Source organism: Sorex fumeus, unplaced genomic scaffold, assembly GCF_029834395.1.
Source record: "Sorex fumeus unplaced genomic scaffold, SorFum_2.1 ptg000041l, whole genome shotgun sequence".
Classification (NCBI taxonomy): domain Eukaryota; kingdom Metazoa; phylum Chordata; class Mammalia; order Eulipotyphla; family Soricidae; genus Sorex; species Sorex fumeus.
The window spans coordinates 8,490,765-8,513,419 of NW_026606098.1; the positions used below are offsets into that span (position 1 = coordinate 8,490,765).

The 22,655-nt window shown below is 61.1% G+C and overlaps 2 protein-coding genes across 5 annotated transcripts; one reads left to right on the forward strand and one right to left on the reverse strand.

Moving 5' to 3' along the window:
* Nucleotides 1–4,935: 4,935 nt before the first annotated feature.
* On the forward strand, nt 4,936–7,399 carry DDX39A (DExD-box helicase 39A). Its single transcript, XM_056119449.1, has 10 exons — nt 4,936–5,156; nt 5,231–5,358; nt 5,475–5,567; nt 5,776–5,959; nt 6,262–6,380; nt 6,454–6,585; nt 6,661–6,770; nt 6,857–7,001; nt 7,081–7,228; nt 7,314–7,399. Exons 1-10 carry the CDS (start codon nt 4,949–4,951, stop codon nt 7,328–7,330), a joined length of 1,284 nt encoding a protein of 427 aa, XP_055975424.1. The 5' UTR covers nt 4,936–4,948; the 3' UTR covers nt 7,331–7,399.
* A 26-nt stretch (nt 7,400–7,425) lies between these two features.
* Nucleotides 7,426–22,433, reverse strand: ADGRE5 (adhesion G protein-coupled receptor E5). 4 transcript variants are annotated; one of them, XM_056119445.1, is made up of 20 exons: nt 22,373–22,433; nt 19,421–19,471; nt 19,170–19,298; nt 17,909–18,064; nt 14,566–14,712; nt 13,915–14,061; nt 13,429–13,575; nt 13,299–13,345; nt 13,132–13,209; nt 12,432–12,609; nt 12,243–12,350; nt 11,472–11,695; nt 10,426–10,605; nt 9,278–9,469; nt 8,692–8,918; nt 8,537–8,603; nt 8,375–8,466; nt 8,114–8,282; nt 7,933–8,031; nt 7,426–7,843 (listed from the first exon to the last, which is right to left on the reverse strand). In XM_056119445.1, exons 1-20 carry the CDS (start codon nt 22,416–22,418, stop codon nt 7,814–7,816), a joined length of 2,514 nt encoding a protein of 837 aa, XP_055975420.1. In that variant the 5' UTR covers nt 22,419–22,433; the 3' UTR covers nt 7,426–7,813. The 4 variants fall into 4 exon arrangements, with proteins under 4 accessions (XP_055975420.1, XP_055975422.1, XP_055975421.1 ...); XM_056119447.1 differs by lacking the exon at nt 14,566–14,712; XM_056119446.1 differs by lacking the exon at nt 13,915–14,061.
* Nucleotides 22,434–22,655: the final 222 nt, after the last annotated feature.

A 22,655-nucleotide genomic window follows, 5' to 3' on the forward strand; every position in this document is an offset into this window, starting at 1 on the left:
GGTGCTCCCACTTGCCAAGGGTCTGGTGTGTGGGGCTGTTTTCTCATCCCATCAGCCCCCACCCCACTTGTCTCCCACCCTCTGCTTTGGATAGCACCTAGCTGGGGGGGGGGGGCTCGTTCTCCACCCGCAGGAGGTGCCACCAGCCCTGGGGAGGGAGAGGAATTGTATTTGAATTCCCACCCACTCCCTCCCCCGACCCCTTAGCTCTCCTCCCTGGCCATCTCCTGCGCATCAAGCATCACATTTTGTGACTTACTAAAAAAGAAAAGATGGGGCTGAAGTGATAGCACAGCAGGTAGGACATTTGCCTTGCATATGACCAACCCAGGTTCAATTCCCAGCATCCCATATGGTCCCCCAAGCACCGCCAGGAGTAATTTCTGAGTGCATGAACCAGGAGTAACTCATGAGCATCGCCAGGTGTGACCCAAAAAGAAAAAGGAGGGGGGTTCTGTGGAGTTTTATTTAAAAAAAAGTCATAAACAAATTTTTAGGTATTTTGGTTTGCTTTCGAAGGGAAGGGTTTGGTCCACATGCAGCTGTACTCTCAGGGCTTACTCCTGGGTCACCATATGTCATATTAGGAATCGTGCCAGGGAACCTATACGAGGCGAGAACACTCACCCCTGTCCTATCTCTGGGGCCCAGAGACCAATTTTTCGGTTGGTTTTGTTGCTTTGGGGCCACACCCAGTAGTGCTCTATTCGCTGGAGCACTTCTGGCGGGTCTCGAGGGACCATCCATGGTGCCAGGAGTTGAACCCGGGTTGGGCACAGGTGAGACAGGCACCTTATAGTGTGCTCTCTCTCCAGCCCCTCATAACCAATTTGGGGACTGGAAAATCAGGGCACAAAGATTAAAGAGTGGTGACAAGTGTGCAGTGAAATAAGGTAAATTGCAAAATCACGGAAAACCTGATTGACCCACCCTGAGCCGGGCGAGGCACTGGCCTCCGGACAAAGGCTTTGTTTTGTTTTTGCTTTAAGGACCACACCCAGTAGTGCTCTGGTAACTCCTGGCTGAGCTTGAGGCCCGGCGGGCTGCCAGGGGCAGAACCGAAGACCCCCAGAGACAAAGCTGCACTGGAACCCAGAGAACTGTCTCCTCAGCCTTACACTAAAGTGTTAGTCTGACTGACCTTAACCTCAAGAGTAGATTCCTACAAGTTGGACGGCAATTATGTGGCCACTCTTTCCTTCCAGCTCTTGAGGACCCATGCAGGTTCCTGATAAGGATTCTGCAGGCAAGGATATTGCAGCTGAGAGAAGCCTCCATCACAGCATTTTCCTCCTCCTCCAAGGGTGTTGCTTGCATGCAACTCCGAAAATGGAACCATTTAGAGAGCATTAAAAACCTTGGGGAATTAAATGCTCAGTAACCACTTGATTGAATAGCCTGATCTACACAACACGTTCTCAGGTCCCCTGGTGCTGGAGGAAACAGCAGTGAGAGCACTTGCCTTGCACACTACCCTGACTTTGATCCCCCACCAATAAATATGGTCCTTGAGCGCTGCCAGGAGTGTTCCTGAGCACAGATCCAGGCAGAAGCCCTGGGCACTGCTGTGTGTGAACCTAAAACAGCGAGAGAGAGACCTTCCCTCCACAGGCCACTCAACAGCCACCAAGAACTGCCTGACTCGTCAGCAGCAGCAGCATGGACCAGAACCCAAAGCTAATTAATGTCTTCAAAGAAGACAGATGCCAGAACCAAGGAACCCGTTCCACAGATGGGAAAGGCAGAATGGGAAAACTTATCTCTAGGGCTCAAAGTCTCACCAGAGTAGGGCATGGGGTCCAGTAGCTGAAGAGCACAGCAGAAATTTCTGGAGGGAGGGTAGGAATTTGGAACTGTTTCATGTCTTATGGGCAAGTGCTGACAGTGATCAGAAATCATCATGCTGGGGCTGGAGCTATAGCACAGCAAGTAGAGCTCGTGGTCGACTGGGGTTCAATTCCCAGCATCCCATATGGTCCCCCGACTACAGCCAGGAGTAATTCCTGAGCACCGCTCGGTATGACCCAGAAAACTAAAAAAAAAAAAAAAATCATTCTTTTTCTTGGTTCCTCCTGGCTCTGCACTCAGGAATCACTCCTGGTGGTGCTCAGAGGACCAGATAGGATGCTGGGGATTGAATCAGGGCCCACAAGGTACTAGGCAAACTTCCTACCTTCTGTAAGATCACTTTGGCCTTTGTGTTTCTTTATCAAGTTTACTTAGTATATAAAGTAGGGGTGAGGTGTGGGTTAAAGTTTGGTAGCAAAGTTTTCGGATTACTTTCTGCCGTGCTGGGGATCAAACTCGGGACCTCACATACGCAAGGCAAGAGAAGAAAAAGTTTGAGTGCAGTGTCGAAAACATCCTGGTTTTGTGGTCTGAACAGGCATGGCCCCCGGCACAGGGTGTGACCAGGCTGTGACCCTCAGCAAACCCTCAGGAAATGTGGCTTGTGACCAAGTCTCACTCCCACGCCCCAGGGGGGCCCTTCCCCGGCTGCCGGTGGAAACTCAACGCAAGTTCCGAGTCTCCCCTGGAGTCTTTTCAGGGCTCCTGCCCGGGACCACCCGGGATTGCAAACTGGGTCCCACTGAAAAGTCCCGGTCACGGGGGCGGGGAGAATGGGGACCTGCGGGGAGGCGCCACGTTTCTTAAGGGCGAGTCGCCAGCTCATGGACCAGCCAACCTGGCTTCTATAGGCCAGCAATAAAAATGGCGGCGCCCACTAGGGCCAAAATAAATAATAATAAAAAATAATCCACCCCCAAATCTCGTCACGTGTCCGCGGGAGGGCGGAGCCGAGACCAGCCACTCGACCAATGAACCCGAGGCGGGTGGCACGCCTCTTTTCATCTCCACCAATAGCCTCGCTAAATTGCCCTCAAGGTCCAATCACCGCGCCCATCGCTACCGAGTGACATGCAAGCGGACCAGTGGGCGCGCGCCGTTTGACATCCGGCCCTAGACTCGCGGCGGCTGGTGCCGGGGCGCGCGGAGCGGTGTCGGCAGTCGGCGGTGCCTCCAGCACGCGGCGGCGAACGGGGACGGGGGTAAGCGGCGGCCTGGGCGCGGGGCTGCACTGCGGGACGAGGGGCAGCGGGCGAGCGGGTGAAGGCGGACGCGGGAGGCTGCGGCCGGTGCGGGCGGAGGGGGCGCGGGCCGGTTGGGGTGTCCCGGGCGGTGGCCGTTGGGGCGCCGGGGCGCATGCGTGGGGGCCGGGCGGGCCGTTGGCGCTCGGGTCGCGGGAACCGCCCCGGGGGCCTGTCATGCCGACCCCGAGCCCCGGCCGGCCTGGGGGGGACCCGGGTAAAGCCCGGCGTCTGGGCGAGGGGCCCGCACTGAGTGGGTCGCGTCTTGCAGTAACCACTGGGGGGGTCGAGCGCCTTCTCCCTACCCCCCACTCGGCACTGGTTTTGCTCTTTGCACTGATTAGGGCAAAGGAAGTTCACTTTGGGGTCGAGTAACGTCTCTCCACCCAGGGTTCCCATCTCTGAAGTTGTCATTGACCCAGACCCCTGCACCCCGGGGGCCTCTGGCACCCCAAACCCAGACGGGAGCGCCCGCCGGTCACCAGGCCGACTCCTCCTGGCCTGCTCATTTCCACCTGTCTCAGCCGCTTCTGGCAGAATCTATTCCTGGGTCGCTCATGGGGGTCTCCTGCCAGGAGAAAGCACTTTCAATGCCTCTCACCGACTTTTGCTCCCCCCCCACACACACACACAATAGGCATCTTCCACCTGCCTATTTCCTTGAAATGCCCCATTCCCAGGGGTGAACCCAGAGGAGGCGCCAGGTAATCAATCAGTGGATCAGTCACTCAATTGCTGATTGTCCCGGTGCTGGTCTTATCCCCAGTTGTCTCCACTGAGCCCTGTGGTTTGCTTTGTGAACCCCTCGGCCCTGAAGTCTTGTGCTTGACCCCTGCGCCCCAAGCAGCAGCATTGTCCACAGGGGCTGGTGGCCCCATGAGAAAACCTGACCTTTCCTGCCCACCTGCCCCACCTGTGACCACTGGGGGCAGCAGGAAGTGTTCTTCCAGAGCCACAGACCCCTCCAGGAAGAGGGGAACCCCAGACCTTCTGGGGCTTATGGAGGGAACCCACACCTGGTAGTGTTTGGGGGCCCTGTGGGGGGCTGGGGGTCAAACCTGGGATGACTGTGCAAGGCCAGCTGTACTGTTGTTCTGGCCTGACCTGGGTTTAGAGGCTGCTCTGGCGACTGTGGGGAGGAGCAGCTTGGCTGGGCAGGGGACCGCCTGGAGGAGGGTGACAGGGCTATTGGCTTTAGGCAGGCAAGAGTCGCCCAGAGCCTGCCGGTGTGCTCACCCTGTGCCGTCTGAGAGATGAGCCTCGTGTACGTACTGTGTTGGCCCTGACCACCCGGTGCAAGGACCCCTCTGGGTGGGCTTTGAAAAGGCCATGGTTGGCCAGAGAGAGAGGACAGTGGGTGAAGCACAGGTGACCGGGATTGATCCCTGGTTTTGCACAGAGTCCCCCGACAACCACCTGTCGTCAGCCCCGAGCTCAGCAGGAAGTGGTCGCTGAGCACAGAGCCGAGAGGGACCTAAAACCCAAAGAAAGATGTGGCATCAGTGTTTGTGTGCCAGGAACCCGTGGCTGTGCCATGTCCATGTCCTGCCAGGAGGGCAGTGAGGGGGGCTACAGAGGGCACCGTCTCAGTGGCTGCCAGGGTGTTCACCGTAGGAGACCTGCTGGGAATCCGAGGCCTGTGGGGAGAAGCGGAGCGCGGCCCTGGGCATCTTGACACCAGCTTTCTGGGGTAGAATTGGGAGGTTTCCGCCCTGCAGTCCCCGGGAAAACATAGTGGGCAGAGAGCCGAGCCCCCAGTCCCGAGCACAGCAGTGGGGTGCAGAGTGAGGGGCCTGCGCCTGCCCATGGCCAACTGCTGCCCCTCGTCCTAACTGCCCGGCCCTGCCCCTGTCAGCGCCATGGCCGAACAGGACGTGGAGAATGAGCTCCTGGACTACGAGGAAGATGAGGAGCCCCAGGCCCCTGCCGAGAGCACCCCGGCCCCCCCTAAGAAGGACGTCAAGGGCTCCTACGTGTCCATCCACAGCTCTGGCTTCCGGGACTTCCTGCTGAAGCCGGAGCTGCTGCGGGCCATCGTGGACTGTGGCTTTGAGCACCCATCCGAGGGTGAGCGCCCCGGCCCCCACCCCCTGCCCCCCGTCCCGCAGGGCAGCCGTTGACCGCCCCCTCTGTCCCTCCAGTCCAGCACGAGTGCATCCCGCAGGCCATCCTCGGCATGGACATCCTGTGCCAGGCCAAGTCTGGGATGGGCAAGACGGCCGTGTTCGTGCTCGCCACCCTGCAGCAGATCGAGCCCGTCAACGGACAGGTGGGCCTGACCCGTCCCGCTTGGCCACCTTCCAGGCTGGATTCCTCATGCGCTCTCCGGCCACGCCCCTCTTCTGTGTGCCGGCGCACGACCCTGAGCGTGTCGCGTCCCCCCAGGTGACAGTCCTGGTCATGTGTCACACACGGGAGCTGGCCTTCCAGATCAGCAAGGAGTACGAGCGCTTTTCTAAGTACATGGCCAGCGTGAAGGTGAGTGCCCGCCACGCGCCCGCGGGCTCTGGCCCAGCTGGGCTTTACCAGGCTTGGCTGCAGCTGAGGGCTGCGGCGGTTTTTGCTCCTTAAAAGCCTGATGAATTATGCACAGCCCCAGGGGCCGCTCCCTGGAGGCTGGCCAGCATGGGGCAGGGCGGGACAGCCGGGGTGCTGGGGGTGCTGAGCCTTCCAGCCGTGCCCCCAGGTGTCGGTGTTCTTCGGAGGCCTCTCCATCAAGAAGGACGAGGAAGTGCTGAAGCGGAGCTGTCCCCACGTGGTGGTGGGCACCCCTGGACGCATCCTGGCACTGGTCCGGAACCGGAGCCTCGGTCTGAAGAATGTGAAGCACTTCGTGCTGGACGAGTGTGACAAGATGCTGGAGCAGCTGGGTGAGTGGCGGAGGCCGCGGGGGGGGTGGCGGGGCGTGGGGGCCAGCGGGTGCGGGCCGGGCCGTGGGGCTGCACCTCTCACCCCCGCGGCTGTCTCTGCCCCAGGCTGCCCTCCCTGACGCGGCTCCCTGGGTGCCCGGCCCGGCCGCCCCGCTCTGGCAGCGTGTAAGTGATCGCAGCCCGCCAGCGGCCCGCACCCCCCCTCCGGCCCCCAGCTCCCTGGCAGCGGGGTGGCGGGGCTGGCCTGCTCCCGGGTGGGGGGCTCGCACGGGCCCTCGCTCAGCGCCCACTGGTCCCTGCAGACATGCGGCGCGACGTGCAGGAGATCTTCCGGCTGACCCCGCACGAGAAGCAGTGCATGATGTTCAGCGCCACCCTGAGCAGGGACATCCGGCCCGTGTGCCGCAAGTTCATGCAGGACGTGAGTGTCGGGGCCCAGCGGGGCGGGCTGGGGGGCCCCGGGCCCCGAGCTCACCGCCCGCCCCGGCCGGCAGCCCATGGAGGTGTTCGTGGACGACGAGACCAAGCTGACGCTGCACGGGCTGCAGCAGTACTACGTGAAGCTCAAGGACAGCGAGAAGAACCGCAAGCTCTTCGACCTGCTAGATGTGCTGGAGTTCAACCAGGTGCTGGCCGGCCTGCAGGGGTGGGGCGGGGGTTGGGGTGAGGCGACCCCCCCAGCTGACTCCGCGCCCATGCAGGTGGTGATTTTTGTGAAGTCGGTGCAGCGCTGCATGGCCCTGGCGCAGCTCCTGGTGGAGCAGAACTTCCCGGCCATCGCCATCCACCGGGGCATGGCGCAGGAGGAGCGGTGAGTGCGCGCTCCAGCCCCGCTGCCCGTGCCTGTGCCCGCACCCCAGCCTGCGTCTGAGGCCGCCTCTTGTCCTCTGCACCCAGTCTGTCGCGCTACCAGCAGTTCAAGGACTTCCAGCGCCGGATCCTGGTGGCCACCAATTTGTTTGGCCGCGGGATGGACATCGAACGGGTCAACATCGTCTTCAACTATGACATGCCCGAGGACTCGGACACCTACCTCCACCGGGTAAGTGCCCCCCCATCCCTTTCCCCACCTCCCCCAAGGCACAAGTGAGCAGGTGGCTTGACCATCCTGCCTTCCGCAGGTGGCCCGTGCCGGCCGATTCGGGACCAAGGGCCTGGCCATCACCTTTGTGTCGGATGAGAACGACGCCAAAATCCTCAACGATGTGCAGGACCGGTTTGAGGTGAACGTGGCAGAGCTGCCCGAGGAGATCGACATCTCGACTTACAGTGAGTGATCCCCGGGCGGCGTGGGTGGCACGGGCGGAGGTGCCCCGGGCCCACCTCACTGTTCCCCCCCTCCCTGTGCCTGCAGTCGAGCAGAGCCGATAACCTCCGCCCAGCGATCAGAGACCCAGCGTCCCCCGGCGACTGCGCCGGCCCTTCGTGTTTGCTGTTGAGAAGCTGAGATTCATGTTTGTGTGAGAATAAATTTTTATTACAAAGCTTGGCTCCACCGCCTGTTCTGTGCCCAGCGCTGTGCCAGCCGGCGTCAGACATACATGCACACGTACATACACACACACACGCACACACACGCACACACACAAAAGTGCACCCATACGCACCCAGTCTCCAGCAGAGAGGCCCCAAGGCGGGGCCCTGTACCGTGTACCTCAATCAGCACCCACTGCTACCATGCCAAACCCAGCCGCGGGCTCTGCAGAGACGGGTTTGTACCAGAGGGCTGCACCCCCCACCCTCCACTTAGGGCGCTGCGGCCTGCGGGGACCGTCTGTGCAGAGGCAGAGGTGCAGGGAAGAAGGAGGGAGAATCTTTGGCCAGTGCAAGAGCTGCAGGGCCTGGGCGTCGTCGTCACATGCCTGATTCGGAAGGCCTGAGTGCCTACAAAGGGGGGACGTGCATGAGGATGGGCCAGGGTACCCGGGTCGCCTCTGCCCCCCAGTCTACCTGCCTGCACCCCATACTCTTACCCGAGTCTGGTTTTGGCTGGAGCCAGAGGTGGTGGTGGCAAACTCCGAGTACTTGTTCCCAGTGACCAAGCCTGCCCACTTGCGGTACTCCTCCCGCACCTGGGGGCCACAGGGTGGTCAAGAAGAGGCTGGGGTGCCCCCACTCGCTGCAGGCGCCCCCTCGTCTGGCCGGCGTGCCTACCTTCTTGTTGAGCACACAGTGCAGCAGGAAGAGGAAGAGCCCCTGCAGGCAGTTGAGGACTGTGAAGGTGTAGGACAGAATCCAGTCCTGCGGGTCGAAGAGGAACAAGCCGAAGATCCAGGTGCACCCCAGCACGAAGAGCTGCGCCATGGCCGTGATGGTCAGCACCCTGAGGGTGAGGGAAGTGGACAGTGTTGGCCAGGGCCCCGCCCCCTCACCCCCCATCCCCGAAGCCGGCCCCAGCCCCTCACAGCCCCACACCTGGCCTTCCTCAGTTTCTTCATGTCAGGGTTGATCTCGGAGAACTTCTGGGTGAGCCTCCAGACGGTGGTGATGAAGATGACGGCGTTGCACTGGGGAGAAGGTTGGGGGTCAGAGGGCATCCAAAGGGGCAGTGGGGCTTCCAGAGTGGGGTGCACTCACCAGAATGATGACGGTCACCGGCCCCAGGAAACTCCAGAGGAAGCCTTTTTCGGGGTTCAGCCAGCAGCTGGGGACAAGGAGGGGGCAGTTCAGGAAGGGCGCCCCTAGAGCGTACCGCGGGAACCCGGCCACCCAGCCCCAGTGCCCGCACTCACTAGATGGTGCGGCCGTAGCCCTCGCTGCGGACGGCGGCCGAGATGCCCACGATGAGCAGCGGCACGCCGTAACCCAGCAGGTAGAGCCAGCGCCGCGCGGGGCCCTGGCCCTGGAACACGCGCACCACCAGGAAGTAGAGCTCCACGCCCTCCAGGCTCATCCAGCAGAAGGCGGCCAGGAAGCAGTAGTGCAGCAGCCCGGCCACCAGGCGGCAGCGCAGCCCGATCTGCGGGCGGAGGAGCGGGGCCGAATCAGCGCGGGGCGGGGCCCGAGCGCCACAGCCAATCAGCCCCCGCGTTAGAGCTCGGAGGTGGGCGGGGTGTTGAGTGCAGCGACCAATCAATCTCCAGGAAGAGGCCCCCTTAGTGGGTGGGCGGAACCGGAGCGGGGCGAACCGCAGCCACGCCCCACGCCAGACATCAGAGAGGGCTGGGCCTCGGGCGGTCAGTCCCCATCTGGAGCCCAAGTGGGAGGGTATCGGGCGGGCCGCGTGGGGACCTAGACCGCGGACTCCGGCGGGCTGCGCCTGGCAGCACCCCGAGGTGAACGTGGGGGTCGTGCGGGGAACGGGGCGCGCTCGCTCACCTCGCCGCCTTCGTTCTCGATGCCCACCAGGAAGATGGTGGAGCCCAGGAAGAGGCAGATGCAGAGGTGCAGGTGCACAGTGGTGCGCGAGCCCTGGATGGGCCGCACCAGCAGGAACGTGAGAATGCACAGCATCAGGCAGATGAGCGACAGCGACAGGCCCACCTTGGTGATGAGGGCCAGCTGCCTGTCCTGCGTGTATGGTGGGGGAATACGGTCAGAGCCACGAATGCAGGCTCTCTTCCCATCCGCCCCGTTCCCTCTCCTACCGTCCGCACCCGAGGGAGCCTGTCCCTGCCGCGCCTTCTCTGGCCACCCACCCCGACCCGGCGCTCCTGACAGCCTTTTCAGACCCCGAAGCCCTTGGGAAACTGACGGTTCCTGGCACTCCATGGGACCCCCACCCTGAGGCCCCTCTCCACTCTGCTCCTCCGCCCCCAGCTATCTGCACGCCTAAGCTCCCAAGATCTTTTTTATTTTTCTGTTTTGTTTTGTTTTTTTTTTTTGCTTTTTGGGTCACACCCAGCCAATGCTCAGGGGTTACTCCTGGCTCTGCACTCAGGAATCACTCCTGGCGGTGCTTGGGGGACCATATGGGATGCTGGAAATCGAACCCGGGTCGGCCGTGTGCAAGGCAAACGCCCTACCCGCTGTGCTATTGCTCCAGCCCCTCTGTTATGTTTTAATCTCCCCAGTGGAGCTGGGGGCCACCAGGACTTCGTTAGTGGTGGCATGTGCTCCAGCTCTAGTTTCTGTCTCTGGCCTATTTTTGAGATTCTGGGAGCAGGGAGGCTGGTGCTCAAGGCTCCCATCTGGCAGTGCTCGCATGCGCAGTGCAAGGCTGGGCCAGAGACTCATCCTTGACCGCTGTGTGATCTTTATGGCCTATTTTCTTGGGGGGGTGGGTGTGCACGCCCTACAGTGCTAGGGGCTAACTCCTGGCTCTACACTCAGGAATCACTCCTGGTGGTGCTCAGGGGCCCTTAAGGGATGCTGCAGATCAAACCCAGATTGGCACGTGCAAGGTAAACGGCCTTCCTGCTGTCCTATCACTCAGGCCCCATGTGTGCCCTACTTTATTGGCCAGGGAGTCCTAGGCCACAGCCCAAGGTGCGAGCGGCTGCCTCGCATATGCCCGGGGCGCTGACCTGCACGTTGTAGTGGGCCATGAGGATGGCAAAGCTGCTGAGGTGCGTGCAGACGCAGGTGCTGCTGCCGTTGGCACTGCCCATCAGCCGGCAGCCCGAGGTGTTCCAGCGCCCGACCCCATTCTCATCAGCCTTCCAGAAGGCGCAGACCAGCTCCTGCCGCACGCCGGGTATCTCCTCCTGCGGGCAGGTGCAAGCGGTGAGCGGGCAGCCAGGACCCCATTCTTGTGGGTGCGTTTGGTGTGGCCACAGCCTGTGGCACTCGGGCTCACTCCGGGCTTGTGTTCAGTGGCTCACTCGGCACATGGGGATGGCTGCATTATGGCAAGTGCCTCCCCCCGGCCCCTGCTCTCCAGCCCCTCCATGCGGGGGGCCACAGCCGGCAATGTTGGGACTTGCTCCCGGCCCTGAGCTCCTGGTGCTGTCTTTGTGCATACGCTTGTGCCATTTCTCTGGACTCTTTCTCTGGTGCCAAGGAGCCCACTATGGGAAGGGGAGGCCTTTTGTTTGACCAATATTTTGGACATGTGTCAAGCCAGGGAATCTGCCCATGCAGAGGCAAATCCAGCCCTTGAGTGGCTGACAAGCAGGTGTGGAGACTGGCATGAATAAGCTCCACACGCCACACGGGCTCTGCCGTGTTCTAGTCGTGGCCCAGTGACCGTGAGGACCGTCCTGTGCATTGCCAAGGCAGAAACCAGGGGCGTTATTCATCAGGCCAGCTGGAGGGTTCTAAAGACAGGAGCGAACTGATATGCATGTGGGAACTCAGGTTCCGCCCTCATCACCACAAGGTCCCCTGAGTACCGCCAAGAGGGATCCCAAAATCATGCCCTGGGAATACTGCCCCCCTTGCAGCACCACCTGGAATGATCCCCAAACAAAGCAAATTCCCAAAACAAAGCAAAAGATAAAAGCAGTATAGGAAAATGGGCTGAGACTACAGCTGGCGGAGACCCCCCCCCCCACATGCAAAGGCCCTGGGGTAGGCCTGAGGGAGGGGGGGAAGTACGGAGCCACTGTGCCACCTCCCCAGCTGCACTCACGGGGTGGGCGAAGGCAAAGTAGACTGGATAATCCAAACTCTCCGTGTGGGGATTGCTCAGAAAGATGGAGTTGACAGCCGAGAGCAGCTGCAGCCGGGCTCCGTGGACAGGGCTCTCGTGGATCCTTTCCAGCCGGATCTGATTCTTGGGGTCCAGTTTCAGGGAAGCATTGGCCACCAGTTTCTCCATGCTCCGACTGGAGAAGACGCCCGCCACGGCAGGGCCTAGGGAAGGCAGATGCCTGTTAGCTTCGGCCACACCCTCCTCCGGGCAGCTTCCCTCCAGCTGTGTCTGAGTCAGCCTCAGCCGGACACCCAGAGCGAGCTGGAGACCAGTGTGTCAGACGTTTCATACTCTCTATTTTTGGCTTTTGGGCCACACCAGTAATGCTCAGGGCAGTCTCCTGGCTCCCTGCAGTGCTCAGGGGATCCCGTGGGATGCCAGGGATGGAATCCGGAATAGTTGTGTACAAGGCAAGTGCCCTTCCCGCTGGGCTAGCCCTAGTGGCTACATACTCTTTTTTGTCTTTTGTTTTGGCTTTCTGGGTCACACCCAGCAGTGCTTGGGTTACTCCTGGCTCTGCACTCACTCCTGGCGGTGCTCAGTGAACCCTATGGTTGCCAGGAATCGAACCGGGATGGTAGTGTGCAAGGTAGTGCCCTCTCTGCTGTGTTGTCGCCCCCGCCCCAGGGACTGCATATTTGAAACTCATCACTAGCTGCCTACGTGCCAGCCCTTGCCCCAGGAGACCCTGCAGACCCCCACACTTACCTGAGTCTCCCGCTGTGCCCGCCACGGCCCAATTCAGCATCATCCGTGCATGGCTCTGGCCCATGGTGACGTTTTCATCTTTTCTCTCCTTGAGCACCAAGCTCAGCTCTGAGGGCAAGGGGGCAGTGATTGGGGGCCCCTCATGTGGGAGCAGGGTGACCCAGGGCTGGGGACAGGATGGGGCGTCACCTGTGCTGAAAGGGGAGGTGTAAGTGAAGGACGAGTCCGGAATGGCCCTGGCCAGAGTCCTCAAGATGACCTCCAGGCCCGAGAGCAAGTTGGTGGCCGTGCGGTGCCGTTCAGACAGGGTCAGGCTCTCCAGGTCCCCGGGGGTCTCCAGGAGCTCATCCACACATGTGATGAGGTTCTGGGAGAGGGGAGAGGGGACAGTTGCTGTGTCACAGGGCCCCAGCATGACCCTGTGTGGCCTCCGACCCCAGCATCAGCAGCTTCATGGCCCTGTTCTGGCCACTGTCTGCACACATCAAGGGCGTGTGTGCATGATCAATTTACTAGTTTTTTTTTTTTTTTTTTTTGCTTTTTGGATCACACCCGGTGATGCACAGGGGTTATTCCTGGCTCATGCACTCAGGAATTACTCCTGGTGGTGCTCAGGGGACCATATGGGATGCTGGGAATTGAACCCGGGTTGGCTGCGTGCAAGGCAAACACCCTACCTACTGTGCTACCGCTCCAGTCCCTAGAAGTTTGTTTTTATTGATTGATTCTAGTTTGGGGGCCACACCCAAGCGCTGCCTAGGGAAGGCTCCTAGTAGGGCTCTGGGGGCCATATGGACTGCCAGGAACCGAGCCTGGGTCTGCTGCGTGCAAGGCTAGCGACCCACCCGCGGCACTATGGCCCCACGAGGGCTGTGAAACCTGCGCTTACCTTGATCGTTGCCTGGGCTTTGTCTGACTGAAAGTTTGCGCTCAGATCCTGCACTCTTTGGAAGAAGCGGGAGAGGCTCTGAGGAGAGGGAGATGGGGTCAGAGAGTCTTTGGGATGGGCTGTTTGGGGGTCCCTGCTCCCCCATTCCCTGCAGAGACCCCCCTCACCTGGCTCCTGATTCCAGAGGGTGGGCTCCAGGCTGGGAAGGAGATCTCTGCAGGGTCACAAGAGCAGCTCATTAGGGCTGGGGGTGGGGTTGTGCACACAGGGCCCGGGTGGGGTAGGGGGCCCAGGTACCTTCGCAGACCGTGTTTTTCTCCTTATTCTGGGATCCGGCTTTGGGCACCCAGCCCTGGCGGCACTGGCACATGAACGCGCCCTGAGTGTTGATGCAGACGGTGGAGTTGTGGCACGTGTGTTGTCCGGAGGTGCACTCGTCCACATCTGCGGGCACAGCAGCTGGGTGAGGTCGGGCCAGCCCCAAACAGGTCCCTCAGTCTCTAGCCTGGACTCTGGCCAGCCCTTCCCCTCATAGCCACGCCACGCCCACATCACAGACCGCGCCCACTCCACTCTCCCACTTCAGGCCACGCCCCTCTGCAGTCCCTCTGGGGGCTAGGCAGGAGGTGACAGCACCCAGTGACCAGAGGACGTTGGGTGGTGGGCAGGGAGGTGGCGGAACTTGTGCTGAGGCCTGAGCGTGGTAGCATGTGAACTCCCCCTGCCCTAGACACCCGCCGATGGTGAAGTGGCTGATTCCCGGGTTTCCGGGCTGGCAGGCACCTTCGCAGACCGCGTACTTCTTTCTGGTTCTGAATTTGAATTGGTCCTTCCAGCCTGGAGGGCAGCGGCATTTGTAGGAGCCGGGAGTGTTGACGCAGGTGGTGTTACTGGGGCACTGGTGTGTCCCAGATGTACACTCGTCCACATCTGGGGACACCAAGATGGGGGAGGCTCAGGCCCCTTCCCCTCTGGGCTCTACCAACCTCTCTGGGTGTCTACCTGTGTACCTCTACCTCCAGGCAGGACACAGAAATTGTCCAGGGGCAAAAAGCAGTTTCAGGAGCCAGAGAGAGAACAGCTGGGAGGGCACTTTCCCTTCACCCGTGGCTGACCCTAGTTTGATCCGCAGCATCCCACATGACCCCGAGCACCGCCAGGAGTAATTTCTGAGTGCAGAGCCTGGAGTAACCCCTGAGCATCGCCAGGTGTCCCCCTCCCCCCAAAAGCAGCCACATCCTGGGAGCCAATGCCACCTAGGGTCTCAGAAGCTTCCCCTTGGCACCCCAGCTCCTCCCGGGACCCCCACATCTGTCTACATTCCGCCTCATGGGAGCAGTGCCTGGCCCTAGGGGCAGCCCCACTGCCGCCATGGGCTGCTGACCACGGACCGGCTTCTGACTGGGCCCCAGGCTCGGGGTCTGAGCTCTGGACCTTCGCAGATGGTATTGTTGGGGCCATTGGGGGACCCGGGAGCCGGCTTCCAGCCCGGACGGCAGAGGCACTTGTAGCCTGACTGGAAGTTGAGACAGTGGGTGGTCTCGTGGCAGGGTCTCGGCTCCAAGTTGCATTCGTTCATGTCTGGAGACAAAGCCAGAAGTCAAGCTCCCCCCACCCCGCTACAGTGCTCAGTGCTCATGTCAAGTGCCCCGGGCCACCCCCCTCCGCCCCCCCCCCCGCCCCCGCTGACTGTCAGTTTCATTCCATGGGATGGATATGGCAGGGCGCAGGTCACCCACAATGAACACTAGAGAACATGGCCTGGGGCTGGGGCTCGGAGGCACCTGTGCGGTGCTCATGGAACTCTGAGTCGGGACAGCCCCAGGTCGAGGCCTGTGGGGCAGGAGTCCTGCAGCCATGTGGGGTGGGGGCTGGCATCCACTGTCCAGGGCCATCCAGGGCTGTCCAGGGCCATCCAGGGCTGTCCAGAACCATCTAGGGCTGTCCAGGGTCGTCCAGGGCTGTCCAGGCTTTCCAGAGCTGTCCAGGCAGCTGTCCAAGCTGTCCAGTGCCATGCCAGTTGTTCAGAACCATCCAGGGCTGTCCAGGCCATCCAGGCTGTGTTGGGCCATCCAGAGCCATTGAGGAATCCTTGTGCTGGTGTCCCCTGACCCATCAGGATGGGGTCAGCAGCATGGAGGCTGGGAAACTGGAGGGTCCCCGGTCAGGGGGTTGGTCTTTTCCGTTTTTGGTTCCAGGGGCACTGGCGCTCCCACGTGGGCCTCTGGAAGGGCACATCCTGGGCTCATTCCCCAAGTGGCCACACAGGCTGCTGTTTGTTCCCCGCCATCCAGGTGTGTCCGTGTGTCCTGCTGCCCCCAGAGCGAGGTGGGTGGTGAGCGCCCTCCTGGACTTCTGATGGGCTCCAGGCGGGGGGTGGGGTTGGGGCCTGAGCCCCCCAGGCACCCAGGAAGTCCCAGAGGAAACAGTACTATTCCAGAACATTCCTTCCTTCTTTCACACAGAGAAGACGCCTGGAGAGTAGGTGAGAGGTATCCGGGCACCTGGCAGGGATGCTGGGAGCAGCTGCGAGCTGGGGACTGGGGCGTGGGGGCCAGGGGATGCCTGGAGAAAGTGGGCTGGGAGGCCTGGTGTGGCTGACACATGCAGGGGTGCAGTGAAAGGTGGGCTGAGCTGTGGCGCACAGCTGCGCCTGTCAGAGTGACATCTTTGCAGGGGGGTCTCTGCATCTCCTCACTGGGATGTCCATTGGGTCATTTCCCATCTTTCCCGGCCTGGGCTGCACCCGGTAGTGTCTGTCCTCAGGGATCATGCCCAGCGGGGCTTGGTGGCCTCCGGGGTGCTGGGGATGGACGCTGGGCCCGGGCACATGAGGTCGGTGCCTGGTGCCTCCCCCGCGCTGTTCCACTGCTCCAGCGCCCCCCCCCCTCTCGGCGCAACTCACAACGCCCCACAGGCTCCCCCGCTCCACATTCCCAGCCCCACCCACCCCCAGGAGCCCTGAAACTGCTGCTGTCCCCCAGCCCTCCCTGGAAAGTGTGAGAGCCAGACAATGCCCAGGGTCATTGGGTGGGCAAGGCTAAGGAAGGCCAAGGGCATTAATGCGGGGAGGAGGGGGGAAGGGGCGACCCCTTCTCAGTGCCCTTTTGGGACCTCACAGTCCTTCCTGGGAGTTTTGTGATAGAAGGCACAAGGGTCCGCTCCCTCTAGAGAGAAGAAACGGAGGCACGGGGAAGCAAAGTAGGTCATACCAGTCACAAAGGGACAGTCGCTGCTTTGGTTTGCTTCCAGGGCCATGGTGGCCATGCCACCACTTCCAGGACAGTGCTCAGGGATGACTCCTGGCTCAGTGCTCAGGAATCACTCCTTGTGGTACTTGAGAGAGGGTCCTTCGAATGGGACCCAGGTGCCAGGGATCAAACTGAAACCCACCAAGTGCAAGGCAAACACTTTCTCCCCTGCACTGCATCTCTGGCTCCAGACTTGCTTTTTTTTTTTTTGGAGGGGGCGCTTTGGGCCACACCCGGTGGTGCTCAGGGCTTTCTCCTGGCTCTGTACTCAGAAATTACTCCTGGCGGTGCTTGGGGGACCACACAGGTGCCGGGGATTGAACCTGAGTCAGCCACGTGCAAGGCAAACGCCCTCCCCACTGTACTATTGCTCCAGCCCCAGATTTGCTCATTTTTAATTAATTAATTTATTTTTTTTGCTTTTTGGGTCATACCCAGCGATGCTCAGGGGTTACTCCTGGATCTGTACTCAGGAATTATTCCTGGTGGTGCTCAGGGGACCACATGGGATGCTAGGATTCGAACCTGGGTTGGCCGCATGCAAGGCAAACGCCCTACCCGCTGTGCTATCTCTCCAGCCCCCAGATTTGCTCATTTTTAAAAGTAAATAAATAAATCGGAGTCTCGCCCAGCAGTGCATGGGGCTCCCCAGGGTGCAGGTTCGAGCCTGGGACCCATGTGGACCAGGCCCATGGTTCTCTGAGCATTTCCCAACACTCCTACTTTATTTCTTTAAAATAAAAGTGTTTTTTTTGTTTGTTTGTTTGTTTTGTTTTGTTTGCTTTTTGGGTCACACCCGGCGATGCACAGGGGTTACTCCTGGCTCTGCACTCAGGAATTACCCCTGGCGGCTCAGGGGACCATATGGGATGCTGGGAATCGAACCCAGGTTGGTGTCATGCAAGGCAAACGGCCTACCTGCTGTGCTATTGCTCCAGCCCCTAAAAGGTTTTTTTTTTTTCTTTTTTGAGCCACAGTCAGTCATGCTCAGGGCTGACTCCTGGCTCTATACTCAGGGATCACTCCTGGAGGTGCTCCAGGGACCCTCTAGTACGTTGGGGATGAAACCCAGGTTGGTAGCACGCAAGCCTCCCCTCCCTGCGCTATGACTCCGGCCTCAGATTTTTATTTTTAAAGATGAAAATTCTTTTCTGGAGGGGAGGCTATGTCCAGAGCTGCCTGGGGGGCCGCTGACCCTGGACCTGGCGCGTGAAGGGCAAATTCTCCCTCACTTGAGCCCCAGCCCTGATCCAGGCACTTAGTGGGGATAGGTTGAACCACACCTGGCCGTGCTCAGGGACGCCTTGACTCTGGATTGGAGGAGATGAACTGGGGCTCAGCACCTGCAGGGAGCCCCGTCTCTCCGCCAGCCTCAGGACCTTCCCCTTGAAGGCCCACAAGAACAGTGGCAGGGTTCCGAGTAAACCCGGGGGCCACACATGCGGCTCTCAGGGGCCGAAGTTCCCAGCCTCCCTGCCCCCCACCCCCGATGAGCGGCCAAGAGGGTGGATGCTCGGGGCCCTTACCGTGACACGTGTTCTCGTTCTTGTTACTGAACTTCCTCTCCCCGGAAGCCAGCTGGTACCCCGAGATGCACTCGCAGTGGTAGCTGCCCTCCGTGTTCACACAGTCCGCCAGCCTCCCACAGGACACGTTCATGCTTGGGGCACACTCATTGATGTCTGGAACACAAGGGCACGGGGTCACCTCTGAAGGCGCAGCACAGCTCCGGGACAGCCTACAAGCCCCAGCTTAAGGCCATGAGGTCGGTCCCTCAGGCTCTACGGACCAGGCGCAACCCTGGCAGCGTTGCTGTCGGCAAGGAAACTTGTGTCCTGGGCCTGAGGAATAGCACAGCAGGGAGGGCATTTGCCTTGTACGCGGCTGACCCAGGTTCAATCCCTGGCATCCCAAAAGGTCCCCTGAGGGGCTGGAGTGATAGCACAGCGGGTAGGACGTTCGCCTTGCGCACAGCTCGATCCTGGTTCGATCCCCAGCATCCCATATGGTCCCCTGAGCACGGCCAGGAGCAGTTCCTGAGTGCATGAACCAGGAGTAACCCCTGAACATCGCTAGGTGTGACCCAAAAATAGCAAAAAAAAAAAAATAATACAAAGGGTCCCCTGAGCACCACCAGGAATAATTCCTGAGTGCAAAGCCAGGAGTAACCCTTGAGCATCGCTGGGTGTGACCCAAAAAGCAAGAAAAAGTCACTTGTATCTAACCACAGACTGGTGCGTGGGAGCATCACAGCTGCAGAGTGTGGCCCCAGGGTGTGCAAGCACCACAGCGGAAGGACTGCAATCCTTGTTGGGCACCCTGGCCGAGTGTTGGAGCACCACACACGGGAGACTTTGGAATTCCCTGGGTGTCACCACAATAGCGGGAGAAAGGGAAGTGGGGAAGTCAAGCAGAGTTAGACTAGAAGGCCACCTGGCTGTGGCTGGAGCAAGCCATGCCTGAAGCCCAGACAGTCAGCTCTGCTCTTCTCAGCCTCCGGCTGGCACTCCAGAGCTGGACACAGGGGGAGGGGCAAAGCGGGGGTGGCACAGAGGGCACTGCTGACTCCTACTCCTTGGGCCTAAAGGGTACGGTAAGCCGAGGCACAGGTCAGGCTGGAGTCTCCCAGAGCTCCCGCCTCTCCACGCTGTCACTTCCGATTCCCCACGCTCAGGTATGCCCTCCGCCCACGTCCTTGCCCTTAGTGACAATCCACAGGACAAATGCTGAGGCCCGCTGCCCCCGCCGCCCCCCGAGACCCCCAGTCCCAGTCCCACGTCTCGCTACCTTGACAGTCCTCCAGTGGATTGGTGAAGATGTCTCCAGAAAAAGCCCTGAAGCCCCGGTCACAGCGGCAGGCCGTGTCGTTCAAACAGGTGGACCGTGGGGGGCAGCGTTTTTTACAGGATGGAGAGGCTATGGGGACAGAGGTTAGAGGCTGCACCCTCCCTCCTCCCTGGACAGCGGGTCTGCACGGGGTCTGGGCCCGTTCCCTGGGCTCTGTGGGGTGGGGACTGAGGTGTCTCCAGCAAACTCACCGCCACAATCCTGGAGTCCGACTATGGCCAGAGTCAGCAGGATGCTCAGAACTGAAACACAGATGGGGGTGGCAGGGTGAGGGCGTCTGAGGGACAGGGGTCAGCCAGGCTGGTGCCCCGTCCCCAGAGAGTGAGCTCAGTCACACAGCACCAGCTTTGCAAGCATACTGTCACGGGGCCGACTCCCAGGGGCCCCATGTGTGCCCGGCACCATCCCAGCAGCTGCAAGCCCCCTTCCAGCCATGCCCCCTCGCCATGTGTGAGCAACAGGGTGGGGGGGGCGCAGACCCTGGAGAGCGCTGCAGATGTGCAGCTAAAGGAACCTCAGTCTGGTACGTGGCCTGGGCACTGCAGCTGAGACAAGCCAGCACCATAGGATAGCGGGGGGCGGGGGGGGACCTGGAGGTCCGTCCCCAACACCCCTAGGGTCCCCGAGCACGGAGCTGGGAGTGAGCCCCAGCTCCGGGCAGCACCGGTGTGTCCAAACCGAAAACAACAACAGCAAAAGTAACTGCTGCCAGAATTGAGCAGCTTGAGCTTTCCACATGGGCGCCAGGGGTCCCTACCCGACTGCAGGGGGCCCACCCAGAGCCCCTCTCCCCCGCCCCCAGAGCAGTACCACGGTAGCCGCCATCACAGTGAAAGGAAATGAAATAAAAACACAAAGGGACGGGAGCCCTCGGGCCGTGCTCGAGAGAGCTGCTTGCATCCCCCCTCACCCCAGAGGCCCCCCCAAACCCTTCCTGGATTGAGCACAAAGCCAGGAGTCAGCTCTGAGCGCCACAGGGTGTGGCCCCCAAAAAGATCAAAGTGGGGGGTAGGGAGTGGCTCCTTCTGGGGTCCCACACTTCAGAAACCAGATGTGGGGGTCCCCATGCAGCTGCACCCAGATCCCAGCAGGGTACAGCTCAGTGCCTCAGTTTCCCCCTCAGGAACCGCTTCCAGAGTACGTGTGGTGGTGGTGGGGGGGTTGTTTATCCCCACCCAGCCCACATCCGCTCACCCTGGGGAGCTCGGCACAGTGGGGGGAGGGGCAGTCTGCCACCTCAGCCCCCAGGCACAGGATGCACTGGGCCCTCTCCCTCAGGCCGGCTTGGAGAGGGGGCATCCATGGTGTCCCCCAGAGATGGCCCAGGGGGCGGAGAGCAAGGGTGGAGCAGGGAGAGAGAGAGAAGAGGCAGAGTCTGACTCAAGGGCCGGAGACCCCAGTGGTTAGGGCGGTGGCCTAGCATGCAGCCAATCCGGGTTCGATCCCTGGCACCCCATATGGTCCCCTGAGCTCGACCAGGAGTGACCCCTGAGCACCACAGGGCGTGGCCCGACCCTTCCCCCAGGAAAGCCAGTGGTAGAGATGGACAGAGAAAAAGGGAACTCCCACAGTGGGTCAGAGATGGGGAAACAGAAGCGAGTAGAAACAGGGGGCGGGCGTGGGGGCAGCGCTCACCCCTGAGATCCCAGGAGTGTGTCAGGGAGGGAGGAGGGAAGGAGTGTGACTCACTTCCTGGGCCCTGGAAGGATGACTCAGGACCTTCCCTCCCCCACTCAGGGCTCCTGGGGACTCTGGGCAGGGCTGGGGGGGCGTGTCGAGGTCTTAAATACTCAGCCCTGGGGATTTAACTACTCAAACTGGGGACCCCTGGGGAAACTGAGGCATCTGCCCAGCCCTGCATCCATGGGATATGCCCCACCGTAGTAGCATTAGGCCAGTTCCACTCCCGGGACCTACTTCCTCTTTACCTTCCTGAACACGGGGTCCCCCCTCCACCGGCCCCACACAGCAGCTCCGGGCTCAGGACTGTCTTATCCACCCCACACATGGACTGTCGGCGCCTGGCAAGGCAGGACTGAGGGGCTGGGGTCTTCAGACTCAGGGAGAGGGGCTGTCCTGCCTCACCCCTGAAGGCTGCTGGGAGGGCCGGTTCCATCTGGGAGCTGGCCAGGGTCCAAACAGGAGCTGCTGGGGGAGAAGCGTCTGTCCACTGACCAAGAGTTTGTCCACTGCTCTGCGGCCGCCCCATCTGGTTTCCATTCAGGGAAAGCCCCGGGCGAGAAGGTCCAGCAGGAAGTGGGAGGAAGGGGGCCCGGCGGGGTGGTCCCTGCAGGCTGTTTACAGCCCGCCAGCGCCAGCCCCTGCACCCTGCATCCCTGCGGCCCCAAAGTGCTTCTGTTAATTTTACTTTCTTCTTTTTTGGTTTTGGGGCCACACCCTGCGGTGCTGAGGGACCGGCCCTGGTCGCCACGTGCAAGGCCAGCGCCTGAGCCCCTGGGCTCTCGCCAGCCCCCCTTTTGTTCGCTCTTCACCCAAGCAGTGCTCAGGACCATGGGGGCCAGGAGGAGCTTCTTTTCCCATGTGGAAGGCGAGTGCCCCCGCGGCAGCCCTGCAGCGCTGGTCACCTTTGAACCCGGGGGAGACACTTAGCTCACACCTGGAACCTCCCCCACCAGGGTGTGGAGTAAGCCCCGTGGTGACGTGGTGACCCCACATCATTTCTTCATTGTTTCCCTGTTGCTTAGGCAACAACACCCCAATCTGTTCCCATAACTGAACCCCAGAACCGTTAGGGCCACCCTGGGCGGGGCCCGAGCAAAGCCAAGTCAAGTTCAAACCAGGCGCCACCAGCCAGTAACACCCCCCCTCCCCCCGCAGTGCCCAGGCCAGGGGAGCAGGACATGTCTTTGCAGGTGGGGGGCTCCCTGCACCCGCTCTCTCCACCGCCTGCGGGGAAATCAGCTGCCTCAGGCAGCCCCGCCCTGCCTCAGTTTCCCTCTCCTGCAGTGGCAAGCACCGGCCCCGCAGAGCCCCAGGACACCCCATTGTGAGCGGCCACTCCAGGGGAGCCGCCAGCTGCTCCCCACGGCTGTGTCTACAGCCCGGGGCTGCCCCCGCCCGAGCCCCCCACCCCCGGGAACTGAGGGGACCCCCGCCCGCCAAGCCAGTCCCGAAGTTCTCACCTCCGCGGACCAGGCAGAGGCTGCTGCGGCGCCGCGGGCCGCCCATGGTCGCTGCGGGCGGGCGACGGGGAAGGCGCGGGCGGGGCGGGAGCTCGGCCTTAAGTAGGGGAGCAGGACCCGCCCCGGAACCGCCCCGCGGGGAAAACAACCCCGAGGAGGGACAGTGGGGAGAGAGGGAGAGAGAGAGGAGAGAGAGAGAAAGAGAGAAGAGGGGGAGGGAGAGAGAGAGAACGAGAGAGAGGGGGAGAGACAAAGACAGCGAGAGAGACACAGAGACACAGAG